Source organism: Carcharodon carcharias, chromosome X (genome assembly GCF_017639515.1).
Source record: "Carcharodon carcharias isolate sCarCar2 chromosome X, sCarCar2.pri, whole genome shotgun sequence".
NCBI classification, from domain to species: domain Eukaryota; kingdom Metazoa; phylum Chordata; class Chondrichthyes; order Lamniformes; family Lamnidae; genus Carcharodon; species Carcharodon carcharias.
In genome coordinates this window covers 14750063-14768717 of record NC_054507.1, presented here as the reverse complement: position 1 = coordinate 14768717, position 18655 = coordinate 14750063, and the positions used below count along the sequence as shown (strand labels likewise).

Sequence of the window (18655 nt, the reverse complement as noted above, 5' to 3'; positions counted from 1 at the left end):
CGTGGTTTCACGGAGAGCTTTCCCAGTGCTCCTGATCTGACCCGCCAGAAACACCGCGTCGGTGGATGTAATTGGACATGGATGGAAGTCGCAAAACAGGCGGAATGGTAGAAATCGCCCATTATATGTTTGCTCACTGTCCATTTTCACTGACTTTGATACAGCTGAATATTGGGTGTGACATCCAGCAGTGGCTGCCCTCCCACCCCCGCCCATGTCCACTCTCACCCTCACCATGTTTAAAATGAGCGATGGGTTAAATCGCTACAAACAATTAATTACAAATCTCACGTTGTTCCACAGCATTCCTCTTTCACCATCTGACGGGCTGGAGAAATATGTCTCAGGCCCAATTTCCTCATTTGACATTCGCTACAACACATTGACTATCAAGACTGGGGGCGGGGGGGGGGGGGGGATGTTTCGTGAAGAGGCTTCAATCATTTCAAACCTACGGATATGACACGATCACACGCTAAGCTTTAAATCAGAATCCTCCTCATTAGGATCCATTTATATTTTCTGTACACGCTATGATGGAGTCATTGAGATTTTTGTTTTAAACAAGTGCTCGTTCTGTTTCAAATTCAAACTTAAGTCTTTAGTAGTTCCCTCCACATTAATCATTCTTACCAGACATCTTTGCATCTTTCCCTCCCCACTCCCCAACTTTTCTAAAATGCTCTGAGGCGTTTCCCAGTCATGGGCAGGGGTGGGGGGAGGGTGCAAGCTGTTTTGTTGCAATGTTACAGGCTATGGAAAAAAACAAATAAACAATCATACCCAATGAGATCTTTTCACGTTTTGGGTGGAGGTTTTTTTTCTCTGACACAGGGTACCTATTGCAAAGCATTCATATTCAGGTGCCCAAGCGCCCTGATGTGCACTCCCAGCATTTTCGAGTTTTATTTCAGGCTTCCAAGATCAGCAGTTACGTGTTTTTTCATCTTGGCTAATACCCAATAAATCGAGCCCAGTGGACCAAGAAAGCAGGAAAAGTCCTTTGCATTGGTTAAAATGGCACTGTGGGGGCAGCATGGCACAATGGTGTGCCAACCAAATATGCCAGCATGCCAGGGATGTGCAGATTTGCGCCTGAGGCCTCCCCACGCGTTGCAGTGCCACTTCCATGTTGCGATCAACAGTCCCTCCCTGCCTCCTAGTACAGCAGTATAGTTACTGGGACAAGGGGAGCCTCCCTGCACCCCACGACGGTGCATGTTGTAACAAAGCGGCAGAGTTGGGGAGGTGCTGGGGCTGTGGTGGTGGCAAGCACATCAAAAAACCACCAAATGACCCAGAGCTGGACGGAGCAGGGCATCTCATGGTGTTAGTTAAATGTTCTCCCTCGCCCTTCGACTCGAAAAGCTTCTGCGGCACAAATGGTTGGACATGCGAGTTGTTAATGGCAGCAACTTGAAACTTCCAATTCCAAGCAATTCAGAACTTAAGTCCAACCCCTCCCTCGCCTTGCTGAAAGTATTACAGAGATTAATAAGGCTCGAAACTCGGTGTCGCCTTGGTGACAAATCCTGGGCCAATGCATTTTGCAAGTGGCATCTTTTTAATGACTCAACACTTTTAAATCAAATCGCGCTTTTGTCGTCAACAAAACCTTTTAAAAATAAATGTCATTGCCATAGCAGGCACAGATCAAAGTGGCAATGGGGTATCATATTATTAACTTTAAAGGCACCCGTTAATCTGCTTTAGATTTACACTTGTCAGTAGCCTTTTCCCCTAGCATTCTGCATATCACATATCCTGGATTTCATAATTAATAAATATTTCCTCTCATATTTAGTTACCTTATGGATATTTGTATTTTGAAATATGTTTTATAGATCAAGATTAGATACACGGAAATGTCCTTCTGATTTTTTTTTTACTTTTAATCAGTTGTATGGGTTGGAATAACAAAATTCCACCACAGTCACATTCACAATCCTAAACAAATATATTCATGGTCACCTTCTATTCTTTCAACTGGTGTAGAATTTTATTAGCTGATTTATTGCGATGTTGTAAATACAATTATTAAGTTGCTCTCTCTCTCTCTTTTTCTCTTTTCCACACCGGAATTGGAGATGCTGTTCAAGGTGGTTTAATGGCACAGGGCCCAAAGCAAATGCACCAACTATTGCGATACTAAGCTCGACAGACCAGGTTAGATCCCCAGTCTGTACTGAGTTACTTGATCTCAACTGGATGGATTGGAAACAGGGATGTCAGAATTGGTCTCAACACTCCTGAGTGAAAGAGGGAGATCAGCCAGGGTTCTCACAAATTCTCATGAAATAATTTCGACTCGGGGACCGTTGGGTGAGGGAGGGACGTTCCACATGAGAGGGCGTGAGGAGGAATGGGCCTTGAGACAATAATAGCGGGGTTGGGGGGGGGGTTAAAATCAACTAAAACTTATCTTGTTGAATCAACATTATCATCTCTCTACCGGCTGATTCATTCACTTGTAGTCCTGTTTGAATTGCTCAAACTCACTTCGGGTCGGTCTCCCACAGGTTGTCCTAGAAATTTGGGGACAAAAGGCGTCCCCAAAGGGGCAATCCTTTAAAATAAGGGGCTATCCCTTAAAATATGGGGCAGTTTGTCACCTTGGTTCCCACCCCTGCCGTTCCCTGCATGGGTGGAAACCGAGTAAGAACAGAATTGGGCTTATGGTGTGATGCCACCTCTGCCTGAATGGCCGGCTACACACTGCCTGGGCTCACAAATTGGCACTTGGGTGAGGTATACAGGAGGACGACCAGTCCCTAGCGAACTGTTAACACAATGTGAGCCACTGCCTTCAGGAGAAAGCAGCTGGAAGAAATCTTTTGCAAAGGACCGAGTCTAAAAATAAGACCACTGCTGCACCTCTGGCACATCTCAATGATTTCTGACCAGTCCCACAGCCGTTCTAGAAGCCACCTCACTGAAGATGGCAATGCTTTTCAAAGTTGTGATTTATGCACTACTTTTGGTTTTGGAGTAAAAATTCCAGCAATGCATTTCCACAGCTTTTAAGAGCATAAAAATTAACAGTTGGTCCTACCCTATTACAGCCAGAGGAGTAGGCACAGGAATAAGCCCGCATGACCCAACATTTGAATGCAATTGAGATGCAGAATGTGACAGCTTTGCTATTCCCAAGACAAGGCTGCAGCCACTTTCCCTTAGTAACTGTCGGCGTTACTACCTCTGCTGACCCTATCTCTTGTACGGATCAATCCTATTTTCACTAACATTGCCTGCATGAATCCTACCCCCGCCGGCTGACAGGGAGTGCGTCTGCACAACCTTCTGAACTCAAATCCGGAGTTTTACAGTTGCTCGGTTAACCCACATTCGCTTCTGAAGCAACAGATGAAATCTTGCTTCTCTAATTACATCTACAGTTGAATGAAATGTTGTGCACAAAACGCATACATCTACAAAACATTAGCAAATTAAAGCTCTTATGCAATACACATAACATAGCTTAAAATATGCCAAGAATACAGTAGAGTGCATGTTCGATTCGTTATTTTTGACTACAACAGTTACAAACAACAAAAAGCAAAATAGACACGTTTACAAAGCAAAACAGAAGAGATCGAAACAAGTGTCCCTTGGAGTGAAATAAAAACTGATTTATGTACCCCAAGATGCAAATTTATAGTATTTTTTTAAAAAGCAATCCGAAAGCAAGTTGTATTTGCAATACATACCTGATTGTAATATATGTATAATATATCTTTTGTTTTTTAAAGAATCCAGATAAAAATGATGTATAGAAATAGTTATTAAAAAAAAACAAAAAAAACCCAGCGGATGATTTCAGATGCACAGCTATGCAGCAGTTAGCATCAGGTTGGAGACACCTGCTGAGCTGCCGCGGATCCCAGGTACTTTTTTTGCAGGCTCCCTCACTGACTGACAACCTCCCAGCTTCTGGGAATCACTCTTGTCAATGTCACTGTAATGAACTATCCATTGCGTCTTGGCGTGAGGGGAGGGGGGCGCGGCTGGCGGCGGGTGGGGGAGGTGGACTTGCTCCTATTGGCCAGCCGCCCGACCTGTGGGCGGCACCCGCCTGGGAATTGGGCCAATGGCTGGCGGTGCCCGCTCGCTGACGTATGTGGAGCTCCATTGACGCACAGGAGGTGGCTAAATATAGCGGCAGGTGAGCTGCTGGAATCTGTGGGAAAAGGATGTCCCCACCTGCACACAAACACGGCAAGTAGCTATATTTATACCCAGCGCAGAGAAAGGCATCACCCTGACGTTTGTACATCTTTTATCTGCTGCGGCAGAAAGAAATGTAAACATCATTTAGGGCGGGGGTTGCCTTTGTTCAGAAAAAAAACAAGAAGCCTGGATATACGCAAGCAAGTCTAACAGAGTTAACATTTCAGTGCGGTGACTCTTTTATTCATTCATGGGATGTGGGCGTCTCTATCTCTCCCGTTCTGAAGAAGAGTCATATTGGACTTGAAATCAGCCAGACCTACTGAGTTTATCAAGCACTTTCTGTTTTTACTCTTTTTGAGCAACCAATTAAACTATAGGGACAATATACTTTCTGTTTTTATTCCAGTATTTTTATTGCCCATCTCTAATTGTCCTTGAGAAGTTGGTGGTGAGCTGCCTTCTTGAACCGCTGCAGTCCATGTGGTGTAGGTACACCCACAGTGCTGTTAGGGAGGGAGTTCCAGGATTTTGACCCAGTGACAGTGAAGGAACGGCGACATATTTCCAAGTCAGGGTGGTGAGTGACTTGGAGGGGAACTTCCATGCGGTGGTGTTCCCATGTGTCTGCTGCCCTTGTCCTTCTAGATGGTAGAGGTCATGGGTTTGGAAGATGCTGTCAAAGAAGCCTTGATGAGTTCCTGCAGTGCATCTTGTAGATGGTGCACACTGCTGCTACTGTGCATTGGTGGTAGAGGGAGTGAATGTTTGTGGATCGGGTGCCAATCAAGCGGGGCTGCTTTGTCCTGGATGTGTCAAGCCTCTTGAGTGTTGTGGGAGCTGCACTCATCCAGGCAAGTGACTTTCAGGCAACACAAAACTTTGCAAGAATTTCCATCACAAGTGCTCTGCCCTGAAACATTAACTCTGTTTTTTTCTCCCCACAGATGCTGCCTGACCTGCTGACCATTTTCTGCTGTTCTTATATATATTTCAGACTTCCAGTATCCACAGTATTTTACTTTTGTCTTTATTGCAACCTTTTTTGTTTCCAGAGCTGCTGGCTTTACTGGCGCCAAAAAAGGGAGAACTTGTATTCATACAGTGTCTTTCACCACCTGAGGACCCGCAAGTTCCAAAGTGCTTTACAGGCAATGAGGTGCTGCTATAATGTAGGAAACATGGAAGCCAATTTGCGCACAGCAAGCTCCCACAAACAGCAATGTAATCAGATAATCTGTTCTTTCCAATGCTGATGTTTGAGGGGTGAATATTAGCCAGGGCATCAGGGAAGAACATCCTTGCTTTTACTTTGAATAGTACTGTGGGATCTTTCAGTTCCACCAGAGAGAACAAATAGGATCACAGCTTAATGAGTCAACTGAAGGATATTTATGTCTTACATTGGAGCACTCCCTCAGTGCTGGATTCATAGAGTTATTACAACACAGGAGGCCATTCAGCCCATTGTGTCTATGCTGGGTCCCTGAAGGAGCAATTCACCTAGTGGCACTCCCCCACCTTCTCCCCATAACCCTGCACATTCTTCCTTTTCAGATAATAATCCATTTCTCTTTTGAAAGCCACAATTGACCCTGCCTCCACCACACTCTCAGGTAGTGCATTCCAGATCCTAACCACTGGCTGGTTAGAAAAATTTTTCCTCATGTCACCATTGCTTCTTTTGCCAATCACCTTAAATCTGTGCCCTCTGGTTCTCAATCCTTCCACCAGTGGGAACCGTTTCTCCCAATCTACTTGGTCCAGACCCCTCATGATTTTGAATACCTCTATTAAATCTTCCCTCAACCTTCTCCACTCTAAGGAGAACAGTTCCAGCTTCTCCAGTCTATCCACGTACCTGAAGTCCCTCATCCCTGGAACCATTCTCGTAAATCTTTTCTGCACCCTCTCTAACGCCTTCACATCCTTCCTAAAGTGTGGTGCCCCAGAACTGGACATAATACTCCAGTTGAGGCCAAACCAGTGTATTATACAGGTTTAACATAACTTCCTTGCTTTTGTACTCTATGCCTCTATTTATAAAGCCCAGGATGCCTTGCGCTTTATTAACTGCTCTCTCAACCTGTTCTGCCACTTTCAATGATTTATGCACATATACCCCCAGGTCCCTCTGCTTCTACACCCCCTGTATCCTTTATTTTATATTGTCTCTCCACGTTCTTCCTACCAAAAGGAATCACCTCGCACTTCTCTGCATGAAATTTCATCTGCCTCTTTTCTGCCCATTCCACCAACCTGCCTCTGTCCTTTTGAAGTTCTACACTATCCTCCTCACAGTTAACAATACTTCCAAGTTTTGCATCATCTGCAAATTTTGAAGTTGTGGCCTGCACACCCAGGTCTAGGTCATTAATATAGATCATTAATGAAGTGTCAACCTAGATTTTGTGCTAAAGTTTCTTAAGGCAAACTTGAACCCATGATCTTTTCACTCAGAACTGAGATTGGTACCAGCTGAGTCATAGCTGACACCTAAAGAATTACTGGCAGGCAGAGATGATGAGGAGGATAGGTTTGTAATCCTTGTTGGACCTTACAACATTAGCTTCTATAACCTTTCAAAATATGGTCCATAGATTATAGCAGTCCACAATGAGATCCTTTTCACTTATAGTATCCCATTCCTGTTGCACAATGAATCTTCAGGAGGTGCTTGTGTTCTTGCCATACTCCAGCTCACATATTAACTTCTGGCTATAGTTTGGACTGCAGCAGACAATGTACTAAGCAAGTATCAGAGGTGATCAGCACGTTTTCAGAATTTGTCATCAAACATTGACATGTTCCCCAGTCTTCATTGGGAAAGGTCACTGAAATAACCCACAGCCATAGCAATTTCCAGTGACCCACAACCAGACAACCAATCAATGGCAAATGTAACAGATATTACGTAGAGTTTGCAACGGTGATCATGTAGAAAGCACCAATGCAGAGCAGATAGATGAGATGGGCCGAGCAGCCCCCTTCTGTGCTAAGATAGAATTGCATCAAGCCTACACCAATAGAAACAGGCCATTTGATCCAAATGGTCCCAAGCTGGTGTTTATGCTCCACTAGAGCCTCTTCCACCCTATCTGATCCATGCTCACCAGCATAACCTTCTATTCCTTTCCCCCTCATATGTTTATCAAGTTCTCCCTTAAAGACAGTTATAGTATTCACTTCAACCACTCCCTATGGGAGTGAGTTCCATATTCTCACCATTCTCTGGGTAAAGAAGGTTCTCCTGAATTCGCTATTGGATTTATTAGTGACTATCTTATATTGATGACTCCTGACTCTGGTCTCCCCCTTAAGTGGAAACATCTCCACATCTATCCAATTGAATTCTTCCATAAGTTTAAAGATCTTTATCAGGTCACCCCTCAGTCTTCTACAACGTGGCATGAATTGGATCATATCTAGTGATTGAAGTATGTTTCTCCTGTGAAACAATAGTAGTTAAGGTCCAATGAAAGCACCTGTTTTACCGCTTGGCTGCTTTTCAGCTGAACTCTATACCCCTGCTCTAATAACCAACACAGTAAACGTGTAACATGCAGTCACCTTGAGAACTGAACCACATTTGATACTTAAAATAAAATGACACGTGATCTGGGGACTTCGAATCTACCCTTTGCTTGTAACACTTGTTGCTGATGAGGCATGACGTTGCTTTGGTTTTTTTTAAAATAGCCTGTCACCCGTGATCAGGCTGCACCGCCGCCCTTGTAACTGATTCCCCGCAGACTGGCACAGCCGGTGAGCTAGCTAGTTGGTGCAGCAGGGCACTGCACACATTTTGTTACACAGGAACTCACGTCCACTATTCACCACAGTGGTGCGACCCCGCAGAGTGCAACAGGGAGGGGGGAGAAAATTTAAAAAGGCAATTTACCAAACAACTCCTCTCACGGATCTGCCAGCAATGTTTTTTTATTCTTTCATGGGATGTGGGCATCACTGGCAGGGCCAGTATTTGTTGCCCATCCCTAATTATCCTTGAACTCAACATTCCAGAGGGCAGTTAAGAGTCGACCACATTGCTGTGGGTCTGGAGCCACATGTAGGCCAGACCAGGTAAGGATGGCAGATTTCCTTCCCTAAAGGGCATTAGTGAACCCGATGTCTCTTTACGACAATTGACAATAGCCTTGTGGTCACCATTACTAAGATTAGCTTTATATTCCAAGCTTTTATAAATTGAATTGGAATTCTGCCAGCTGCTATGGTGAGATTTGCACCTATGTCCCCTGAGCATTAGCCTGGGCCTCTGGTTTATTGGCATAGTACGTTGCCACCATCAGCCCTTAACCAGTGAAGGAAGGGGCTCAGTTTACATGCTGGTACTCTCCATCCCAATATGGGTGGATAGCATGAAAATACTTAGGCCAGGATTTTGCAGCCCTGTCATTGGGTGGGACCTGCTGCTGGCGAGGCGGCACCCCAGCCAGGAGTCCATTGACTTATGGCTGGACCGGAAGATCCCGGCAGTGGGTGGGTGCGGAAAATCCTGCCCTTAGAGCGGAATCGTCCCAGATTTGCACCAAGTGTAGCAGTGGGTGGGAAAAATGTCATCTTACCCACCGGCTGCAATGGCATGATTTTGCACTGTATTGTCCCATTTCCACCTCATTAATTATGCAGGTGCAGGAAACACGCCATCTTGCTGGCAGGCAGCATACGATGTCCCCGTGGTGCCATTACCTCATCGCCTCCTCACGCAGGGCGCCATATTTAAACTGTAGCCGTATGCACACTTTTCAATGCTTGCAGCATTGCTCCGGTGAAGACAAGGCCCCAAAAGCTGAGAAGAGTGAAGCCTCCAGATTCAGTGACGCATCCCTGGAATACCTTCTGAACACTGCGAAGGCCTGCCGTGATGTCCTCTACCCCCATTCTGGCCCCAGGAGGCCCATCAGTGTCACCACTCCGGCTTGGGAGGCGATGGCAGAGGTGGTCAGTGCCAACGCTGCACAGAAGAGGTCAGCCATCCAATGCAGAAAACAGATGAATGATCTCATCCATGCTACTGGGTAAGACAGCCGTCTTATCGCTCTAAACTCACACACTCACAAGCCCATCAAACACTCACTGGCATCTCACTCACTGCCAGCTCAAGGGACATCACCACTCACTGTCTCTCACACAGCCTCACATCTCCACCTGGCCTCATCTCCTCTGGAGACTGCCTCCTCAACCCTCACCATCTTGAGGCCACCTGCACAGATCAACATGTGCCCCACACACACACCCTGGGATACCCTCCTTCCCCAGTACAGCCCTCGCCCTGCAGCCTCTTCCCCTGCCTGAGGCCACTTCTCCCCCTTCCCCAAGCAAGCCCCAGCCCTGCAGCTGTTGAAAAGCCACCCCCGCCTTACGGCTGGTCTGGTGGGTAGAGACCTGCCCGTGAGCCCCCCTAAAAGTGATGTGGTGCGGCCTGTGAAGCCTGGCACTGATGACTGTGAGTGCTGCCTGAAGCAAGGTAGGCAAACAAACCTCGAAGTCCCGAGTGAAGTGCAGCTCGCCAGGTGCACGTACAGTTGTGAAACATTGCATGTCGATGTTCCCGGATCCCCACAGCTCAAACAAGATTTTCCTTTTTAAATATTTATCTAATTCCCTTTTGAAAGTTACTATTGAACCTGCTTCCACCATCCTTTAAGTCCGTGCATTCCAGATCACAACAACTTGCTGTGTAAAATTTGCTTGTTATCTTCCCCTTTGGTTCTTCTGCCAATTGCTTTAAATCTGTGTCCATTGGCTACTGATCCCCTGCCACTAGAAACAATTTCTCCTTATTTACTCTCACCAGAATCCCTTGTTGTTTGGAATGTGTAATATTTGCAAACTACGATACGTACACACTTTTGTTTTTCAGTCTTATACACAGTGTCTTCCCTTCATTATAATGTGTTAGCTAACTTCCAAGTAGCACATGAGAAGAAGAATGGGCGAGCCCAGCAATCAGTTCAATAGATAAGGCTGAAGCATTTGCAACCATCTTCAGCTAGAAGTGCCAAGTGGATGATCCATCTCGGCCTCCTCCGGAGGTCCCCAGCATCACAGATGCCAATCTTCAGCCAATTTGATTCACTTCATGTGAAATCCAGAAACCGATAAAGCAAAGGTTATGGATCCTGATAACATCTGCCCCTAGCCAAGCTGTTCCAGTACAGCTACAACACTGGTATCTACTCAGCTATGTGGAAAATTGCCCAGGTATGTCCTGTCCACAAAAAGCAGGACAAATCTAATCCAGCCCATTACTGCCGCATCAGTCTACTCTCAACCGTGAGCAAAGTGATAGAAGGTGCCATCGACAGTGCTATCAAGCAGCACTTACTCAGCAATAACCTGCTAACTGATGTTCAGTTTGGGTTTTGCCAAGGCCACTCAACTCCCCAAACTCCCTTCCTAACAGCACTGTGGGTGTATCTACACCACAGGGACTGCAGTGGTTCAAAAAGGCAGCTCACCACCACCTTCTCAAGAGCAATTAGGGATGAGCAATAAATGCTGACCTAGCCAGTGATACATGCAGCCCATGAACAAATAAAAAAGAGTTCAGTTCACAAATAAATCATTATTTAATAACTTTTGTGCACATTAATAGGATATACTAAAGTTGCTAAAATAAACATGGACAATGATCCAATTGTGAAGGAGGCAAAACTCCCATCAAAAAATACTTTTCTTCCCAAAAGCTTTTCTTACTTGTTTACCAACACATGGATACTGATACAAATTATGTTGTAAATAACATAAGGGCACACTCCAGAGACTGGAGCACATCATTTCAGCTGACACTTTAATGCAGTACAGAGGGAGTGCTGCACTGAAAGAGATGCTGTCTTTCCAACAGGATGTTAAATGAGGCCCCGTCTACCCTTTTAGGCGGACACAAAAGATCCCATGGCACTATTTCAAAGAAGAGCTGGGGAGTTCTTCCCAGTGTCAATGTTTATCCCTCAACCAACATCAAGAAAAATATACGATCTGATCATTATCATATTGCTGTTTGTGAGGTCTTGCTGTGCGCAAATTGGTTGTCGCGTTTCCTGCATTACAACAGGGACGACACTTGATTGCCTGTAGCATGCTTTGGGAAGTCCTGAGACATGTAAAGTGCTATATCAATTCAAATCCTTCTCATTTTCTATTAACCTGTCACTTGCAACACCATAGTGACACAGTTCTTTTGAGATAAGCTGATGAATGGACTCCATCCAAAACATGTCAACTTGTTTTTTACAGATACTAACCAACCTGCTGTGTATTTCCAGTGTTTCCTGTTTTCTGTACTGACATCCAACACCTCGACAAGCACAAAATAATCACCCTCCCTGCAAATAATGACACAGATGTAAAAGAAAAGGAAAATTTTATTTTGATTCCCTTTTAGTATTGAATGAACAAATGTGGACTATATATTCTTCATTTCTTCAATAGCCAAGCTATTACATTTACTAATAGGATTAAGGCAACAAAATAAAGGGAAATTATTCCCACACATTGTGGTGAGATTGTTAATTTGGTACTAATACAATTGCTGCCCCAGACAATGCATGAGGCCACAGTAACAGCACATGGACCTTACTGTGGTCTGGCCCTAGTCCCACACTTTGCTGGCAAAGTTTACTTTTCACCAGTGGCTAGTTGCCATATTTCCATTTGTAAATAACATTGGTGCATAATTAATGTGGCCGTTAGTGCAGTCTTATCCATTGTGTGTCTCTAATGTTTAATAATTTAAATAATTTTGTAGTTAACAAGAGGCATTTATCTTTATCTCTTCCTCTTGGAACCAGAAATGAGACTGTGCCATTTTATACTGAATGCATTCATCTGAAACTATTTTCTCTGCTATTTTTATTGGAGTTGTTAACCCAGGTTAATGATTCCATTGAAATGGTGAGCAAAGTTATCTTAAATGAATGGTTTAAGCATTCTAGGCTTTATGAGGGCTAAGGTCATTTTAGAGCAAATGATTGTTAATCAAGCATCCGGACCATCCCTGTAAAATTAGCAAAATAAAGTCTAAATTAGATATTGCGTTAGAAGAAAAAACCAGTTCAAAATTGTCAAATCCCAGCAAAAATCAGTTATACTAGCACCAGTAATAGTGGAGTTACGTTTTAAGGTGTACAAGGCCAGTTCAGACAGGTTTTACTGGTACCCTTCATTTCCAAGTTTTACTGGTTTTTCCTTTTGATAACTGAGCTCAACGTCCAGTCCAGGCTAATATGGTAACAGTCTCTCCTGCCTGCTGGCTATAAGGGTCACATAAGATCAGTTCAGGTAATGTCAATTACTATCAGCACCAATAGGCAACCTCATTCTGGGAAATGGAGAAGTGGTCACCATGGCTGGGTGATGCTCTTCTGAAGTTTGAGTTAGGCATGTTGTTGGGGCAGTGCGGAACATTTACTGTACATCTAGCTGTTTTGTAATAGTTATGACACAGCAGTTGGTAAACGCTGAGCTGTTCGAATCCCAGAGAAACAACTGTCACAACTAATTTTCAGTTTGTATAAATTTCGAGATGCGTGCCTTGAATTCAGTAGTAATAAGACCACCAAGCCTTATAGGTTTTTATAAAACTAGATTAAACATTTGTTAATAAGAGAAATTATTTCAAATACATACATAGATCTACAAATTCCTACAATGATAGCTTCTAAGTGCCCTACACAATCTAACTCGCGGTTACACTTTCGTTAAGGCAACACCACCATTTTCTCAAGGGCAATTAGGGATGGGCAATAAATGCTGGCCCAGCCAGCGAAGCCCACATCCCATGAATGAATAAAAAAAACAGTAAAATACATAAATTTTAAAAGACCCAGGCAAAGAAACATAATACCCTGAACAAGTCGACTTCAGTCCTTTGAAGACAACAGCTTGAGGCATAGATGCTGAAGGCTTTGCATATTTGTAAGATCTTAAAAATGCATTCCCTTACAAAACAGTCTTCTCTTCTTTATATATACCTTCCTCTTTGAATGCAAATACCAATTGTTTCATTATGCCTTTGGACTTTATCTCCCTGATAATAAAACCCTCTCATAGCACTAAGTTTTACCAGTCATCTTTGGGAAAAATAAACATACTGTTTCTAAACTTCACCTGGCTAGGTGACACATTTCACCCCTTCCTTTGAAAATAATCTAGTCTGGTTTATTTCAAAATGCAAATGTTCCCTTGGCACCTATGTTTATCTATTTAATGTTTCAAACCTACCCTCTCTTAGATCAAAGCTCTCAGACGAGCTGCCTCTAATTCAATTAAATCTCACACAATCACACACACACACACACATATAGACACAGACACATCCCACTATTACTCTATTTTAGAATAAATCCCAATAACATTATGAGAATTATTATATCTTCTTCACAGTAACTGACCTGTGAGTGCTTGCTGTTGACACAGGTAACCTGAAATGGGAAGGGTATCACTCCCCAGTGTGAACATCCCTCAACTTTATGAAGAGGAAACAAAAGAATTTGCAAAGCAAATCATTCTGTACTCGTCTCAGTTGTGTTGAGTCAGTTAGTTTGTCCCATCTTTGCCAGCTTCGTTTTAGGATTAGCATTGCCAGCCAATTGGTTCCATCTCACTAGTTTCTTTCTTTTTGCAATGGAATAAAGTATTGACTTTCAGCCTCCCTGTAGATATAGATGGAGTAACTCCCTTTCCTCTTCCTTCTCCATTCTTGACGTCATTTGCTGGAGCTTTATTCACAGCTTTCTTGGCGTCCTTCTTGGGAACTGTTTTCTTCTCTTCAGACATTTTCAGACACAGAAATCATCACTTCTTGACCTCCTGTGAAATTTTGTATTTTAGGAATGTCTTTTTTTTAAATGTCCCTCTTTTTTTTAGCCTTTTCTCGTCCAACTGAAGTCTTGGAAATGCTTCAGTTAAAGTCAGCTTTCTGGTAATTTTGCAGACAAAATCTCTGCCACCCATAGCCAATCCCAAATCCTGCTCGTCATTCACCTCCATTCTCGGCTAATCTGCATTGGCTCCCAGTCTCCCAGTGTTCAAATTTCGAAGTTTTAGGCCTGGATTTTGTTGCGTGAGGGAATGGAAAATTTGGAGAACCAGTCAAAAGTCCATTGACTTTCAGCGGCACCGGAAAATCCCAGTCGCGGGCAGGACCAGAAAATCCCGCTCTGAGTCTTTTGTTTAAAACTCTCCATGGCTTCGCTGCTACCTTTAATCTCCTTTAGCCCTACAAATTCTTGCTCCTATCCTCCCGCTCCCATCCCGCTGACTCTGGTCCCCTGTACATACCCGTTTCCCTTCACCACACCATTGAAAGCTGTGTCTTCAGCCAGAGTTTGTACTCTCAAAGCCCCTCCCTAAATCCCTTTATCTCTTCATGTCCCTCCCCTCCTTGAAGATGCTCCTTAAAACCCCCTCCTTAACAAGCTTTTGGCTCACCCCCAACTAATACCTCCTATTTTACCAGTGAAGCACCTTACAATGTTTCTCCACATTAGACATAACACCAATGCAGGTTCTTGTTATTGTATCATTTAAGTTTAGAGAGATTGTGATAAACTTCACCTGAAAGAGGTATTGTACCATTTTTTGGAGCACATCTACCTTAAAACGAGGTATTAAATTCAGCCCTACCAGGCGAAGTATCTGGGGGATGAGAAAGCAGGTGACACAGGGGGCAGAGGGACAGGCTCACAGTACAACCATGGCAACTATTTAGGGGTGCAACTAACTCACTGCCTACACATCAAAACATAAGAAATAGGAGCTGGAGTGGGCCATCCGGTCCCTCGAGGCTGCTCCGCCAATCAATAATCTGCTATCTCAGCTACACCTTCTTGCCCTATCCCCATGTCTGTATTTCCTCAGTGTAAAATCTCTCGATCTCAGTCTTGAACATACTCAATGACTGAGCATCCACAGCCCCCTGCGGAGGTTACACACTGTCCCACAAATTGAGCTATGTGTGTCTCCCAGTCAGCTCCACATGGTCCTAACAGGGGCTCAGCTTTCTTGTGCCTGGATTGCTTCCCTTCAGCCACCTGCCTTTCACAGTGTTCTCCTGTAACAAGACTGAGTCATTAATTTTTGGCTGGCATTTGAGGGAAGTCTCCTGGGGGGACCAGACGGCTGAAGTAATAGATCAGCTGGTTCCATCCTATTAAAGTGGGTGAGGGAGCCTTTAAAGTTTTGCAGGCAAGTAATTGCTATTAGGAGAGGTATGATGGCACCAACTAAGACTTTGAGCTGGCGGCACTCACACGTCACAACACTGTGGCGCAGAGGACTACTTGTGTAGCCAGAGGGAGAACAGTGGGTTGGTGCCATGGAAGAAAAGAGATCACCAGCTGGTCTGTTGCCTTGCTTGCCCTCATCAGACCATTAGACTTGGCAGCAGCCCTGGGGGTGGGGGTTGTTGAGAGAGGTGGCACTCGGTGCTGTTGCCAGCTCCCTCCACATGGTATACCAAAAGGCTCTTCTGAGGTTTCCTGCCATGGGTGCCCAGGAGTCTTTTTCTCCTTTGGTACGTTTCTATGCAGGAGGTCGGAAGGTCATTACAATTGCAGGCTCTTCTTTTCTGTCTCCTTTGCTTCCCCTCGCTAGGTGCTCCACTTAAAAACATGCTTTGAAAATGCCACAAGGTCTTACATGAGCTATCCAATGCAGCTAGTTACACCCAGTGATCCAAACACTTCCCTATTTACCAGCCGTGCCACCAGGCCACTACTGCAATCTTTAGCCATCCTCGGATTTCCCCATCCTTATTTTCCAATCCCTCTGTGACTTCACTCCTCCCTATCTCTGTGACCTTTTTCCAAGATCTCCTCCAATACTGGCCTCTTGCGCCAATTTTAATCGCTCCACCATTGCCGGCCGTGCCTTCAGCTCACTTAAGAGGAGTTTTCGGTATGCCAACTTGAACCATTCATTTCAAAATTCCGCTGCATTTCTGCCGTCCCTTCACTGTCACTGGGTCAAAATCCTGGAACTCCCTCCTTAACAGCACTGTGGGTGTACCTACACCACATGGACTGCAGCGGCTCAAGAAGGCAGCTCACCACCAACTTCTCAAGCACAATTAGGGATGGGTAATAAAAATGCTGGCTTTGCCAGCAATGCCCACACCCCATGAAAGAATTTAAAAACATAACACACGGAGCAGAATGGATCAATAATGCGATATTCCAACTTTCTCACAGAGCACTGGTGACTTTGTTTTTGACTTGCAATTCTATCTCTTTGATGTAAAATATCTGCTTCCATTTCACTTTTATACATTCGGTGTATTTCTATATGCTGGAGCTGCAGTTTGCCAGCAGGGTGACTGTGTAACACTTTGAAACAAAACAAGTTTCAGACTGGAGTTTGGTCATCTTGTGTTATGTTTGTTGCTTTTGGGGTTTCTTTATGCTATTTTTCTGACCTTTTTGCTCAATGGACACACACACACACACACTTTGCAGCTGTCTTGGGTCTGGGATGTGCAGACGTCCCCATCGATTGGGGATTGAGATTGGGTGACTGGCTCTCTGCCTGCAGAGCTCAGTTCCACATCATTTATCTGCTAAATCACTGGGGGAATTTGGGCACAGCTAACGCAAAGAGGTTACATACTGCATAAAAGAGCAGCAACCACTGCCTTCCCCAAGAGAACCAGCAGAAAATGCATATGATTTATGGTCTGTCCAAACGATTTGCTTGGAGATCATTCCCCAGTACAGTTTCTCATGACTGTGTTAAGTTTCACAATAGTCCAACCCACATTCCTCCAACAGTTTAACATGCCTAATTACCTCACATTCTTTCATGCAATTAAAGAGGCACTGGCTTCATGAAAACGTATGGCAAAGCCACTTTTCGTTTGGGAGGGAAAAGTTCAGTGAGTGCAAATCCTGTGATGATACTCTTCGGTGTGATTTATGCCATTTAATCATCTTGTTTATCCCCTTGCAATTCCTTTCTCCACCCCTCCCCAGCAACAATGCTCCTTTAAGCGAGCTCAGAAAATCAGGAACCGTCACCATATATGGAGACAGTCAAAACTGATGGGAGTGCATTGCAAATAAAGACAATACATTGGTCATATTAAAATGCATAATCCTTCCAATATAAAACAAAATTTAACAGTAGAGCAGCTTGGGTGGTGTTCGTACTTACAATTTTGATTTTCCATTATTGCTCGATTGCCAGGGGGAAAAAAATAGCTTGTGACAGTGCACAATGAAATCTGCAGCGTAATTAAATCTAGGCTTTCTTCTGTTCTTCATGCCACAGTAGTCCCTCTGTTTGAGCAAGCAGCGGTCTATGCAGTACCAGGCCATAGCTAGCTGAATGCTGTTGGACTGGATTGTAATACTACACTGCATTGTGCAGTAATACTACACTTCCTTTGTGCCCTTGCCAAAAAATGCAGCTTTGTGCAGCCAAACCCTGCTCAGAAGGACGTCAATTCAGGCTTCCATTGACGTCGATGGAATTCCCATCTCTTGCGTCATTCCAATAAAAATAGAATCCACAAAAGAAAGAATCTGAAATTGTACATGGTCTGGGTGATGGATACCAAGGTAACTATTTTACCCATCTGCACCGCTATTATTAGGATTGATTCCCAGAATATTGTTATTCTGCATTGTGTCTCAGTACTGCTTGGTATCTTTAAAAGGGTCATTTTGGGAGGTAAAGCTTCTGGCATGGCGCCTAGCTAGGCAAGAGTTTGAGTTTACAATAGTGCTAGAACACTACAAGGCTGATTCTGCCAATTTCATGCCGAGTGAAGTGTAGGTGTGAGGTCACTTGAGGATTCCCTCTCTCCTACTAGCTTTTCTACCAGCTGTGGCTCAGTAGGTAGCACTTTCACCTCTGAGTCAGAAGGTTGTGGGTTCACATCCCACTTGACAGACTTGAGTGCATAATCCATGCTGACTCAGAGAGTGCTGCACTGTTAGAGGTGTCGGTCTTTTTGGGTGGGATGTTAAACAGAGGCCCGTCTGCCCTCTCGGGCAGATTTTCTTCTAGGTCATTGATCCTTTTGCCATTCAAAACTGTTTCTCTGTGTTTCCGATTTTACAATTTTAGACACCTCTATCAAATTTCCCCTTAGGCTTCTCTGCTCTAGGGAAAACAATCCCAGCTTCTCCAGTCTATCCATGTAACTGTCATCCCTCATCCCTAGAGCCATTCTAGTAAATCTCTTTAGTACCCTCTCCAAAGTCTTCACATTCTTCCTAAGGTGTGGTGCCCAGAATTGGACACAAAACTCCAGACTGGGGCCAAATTAGTGTTCTATATACATAAGAACACAAGAGATAGGAGCAGGAGTAGACCATACAGCCTGTCAGCCTTCTCCGCCATTTAACATAATTTTGGGCTTCAACTCCACTTTCCCACTCACTCCCATTATCCCTTGATTCCCCAAGAGACCAAAAATCTGTCTATCCCAGCCTTAAATGTATTCAACAATGGAGCATCCACA

General features: G+C 44.2%; 1 protein-coding gene across 6 annotated transcripts in view; it reads right to left on the bottom strand.

Annotated features, from left to right (window-relative positions):
• Positions 1 to 17531, bottom strand: part of LOC121273268 (nuclear receptor subfamily 4 group A member 1-like) — a 65956-nt gene extending 48425 nt beyond the window's left edge. For 2 of the 6 annotated variants that reach the window (XM_041180315.1, XM_041180312.1), the window contains exon 1: positions 3708 to 3937. Coding sequence is in view for 3 of the 6 variants with exons in the window: in XM_041180309.1 (XP_041036243.1) it covers positions 11440 to 11516; positions 17341 to 17504 (241 nt within the window). In the remaining 3 variants the exon portion in view is untranslated. Of the gene's footprint in view, positions 1 to 783; positions 1372 to 3707; positions 3938 to 11435; positions 11517 to 17340 lie in introns of those variants that run through there. The other 4 variants (XM_041180309.1, XM_041180310.1, XM_041180311.1 and 1 more) reach the window with 4 other exon arrangements.
• Positions 17532 to 18655: the final 1124 nt, after the last annotated feature.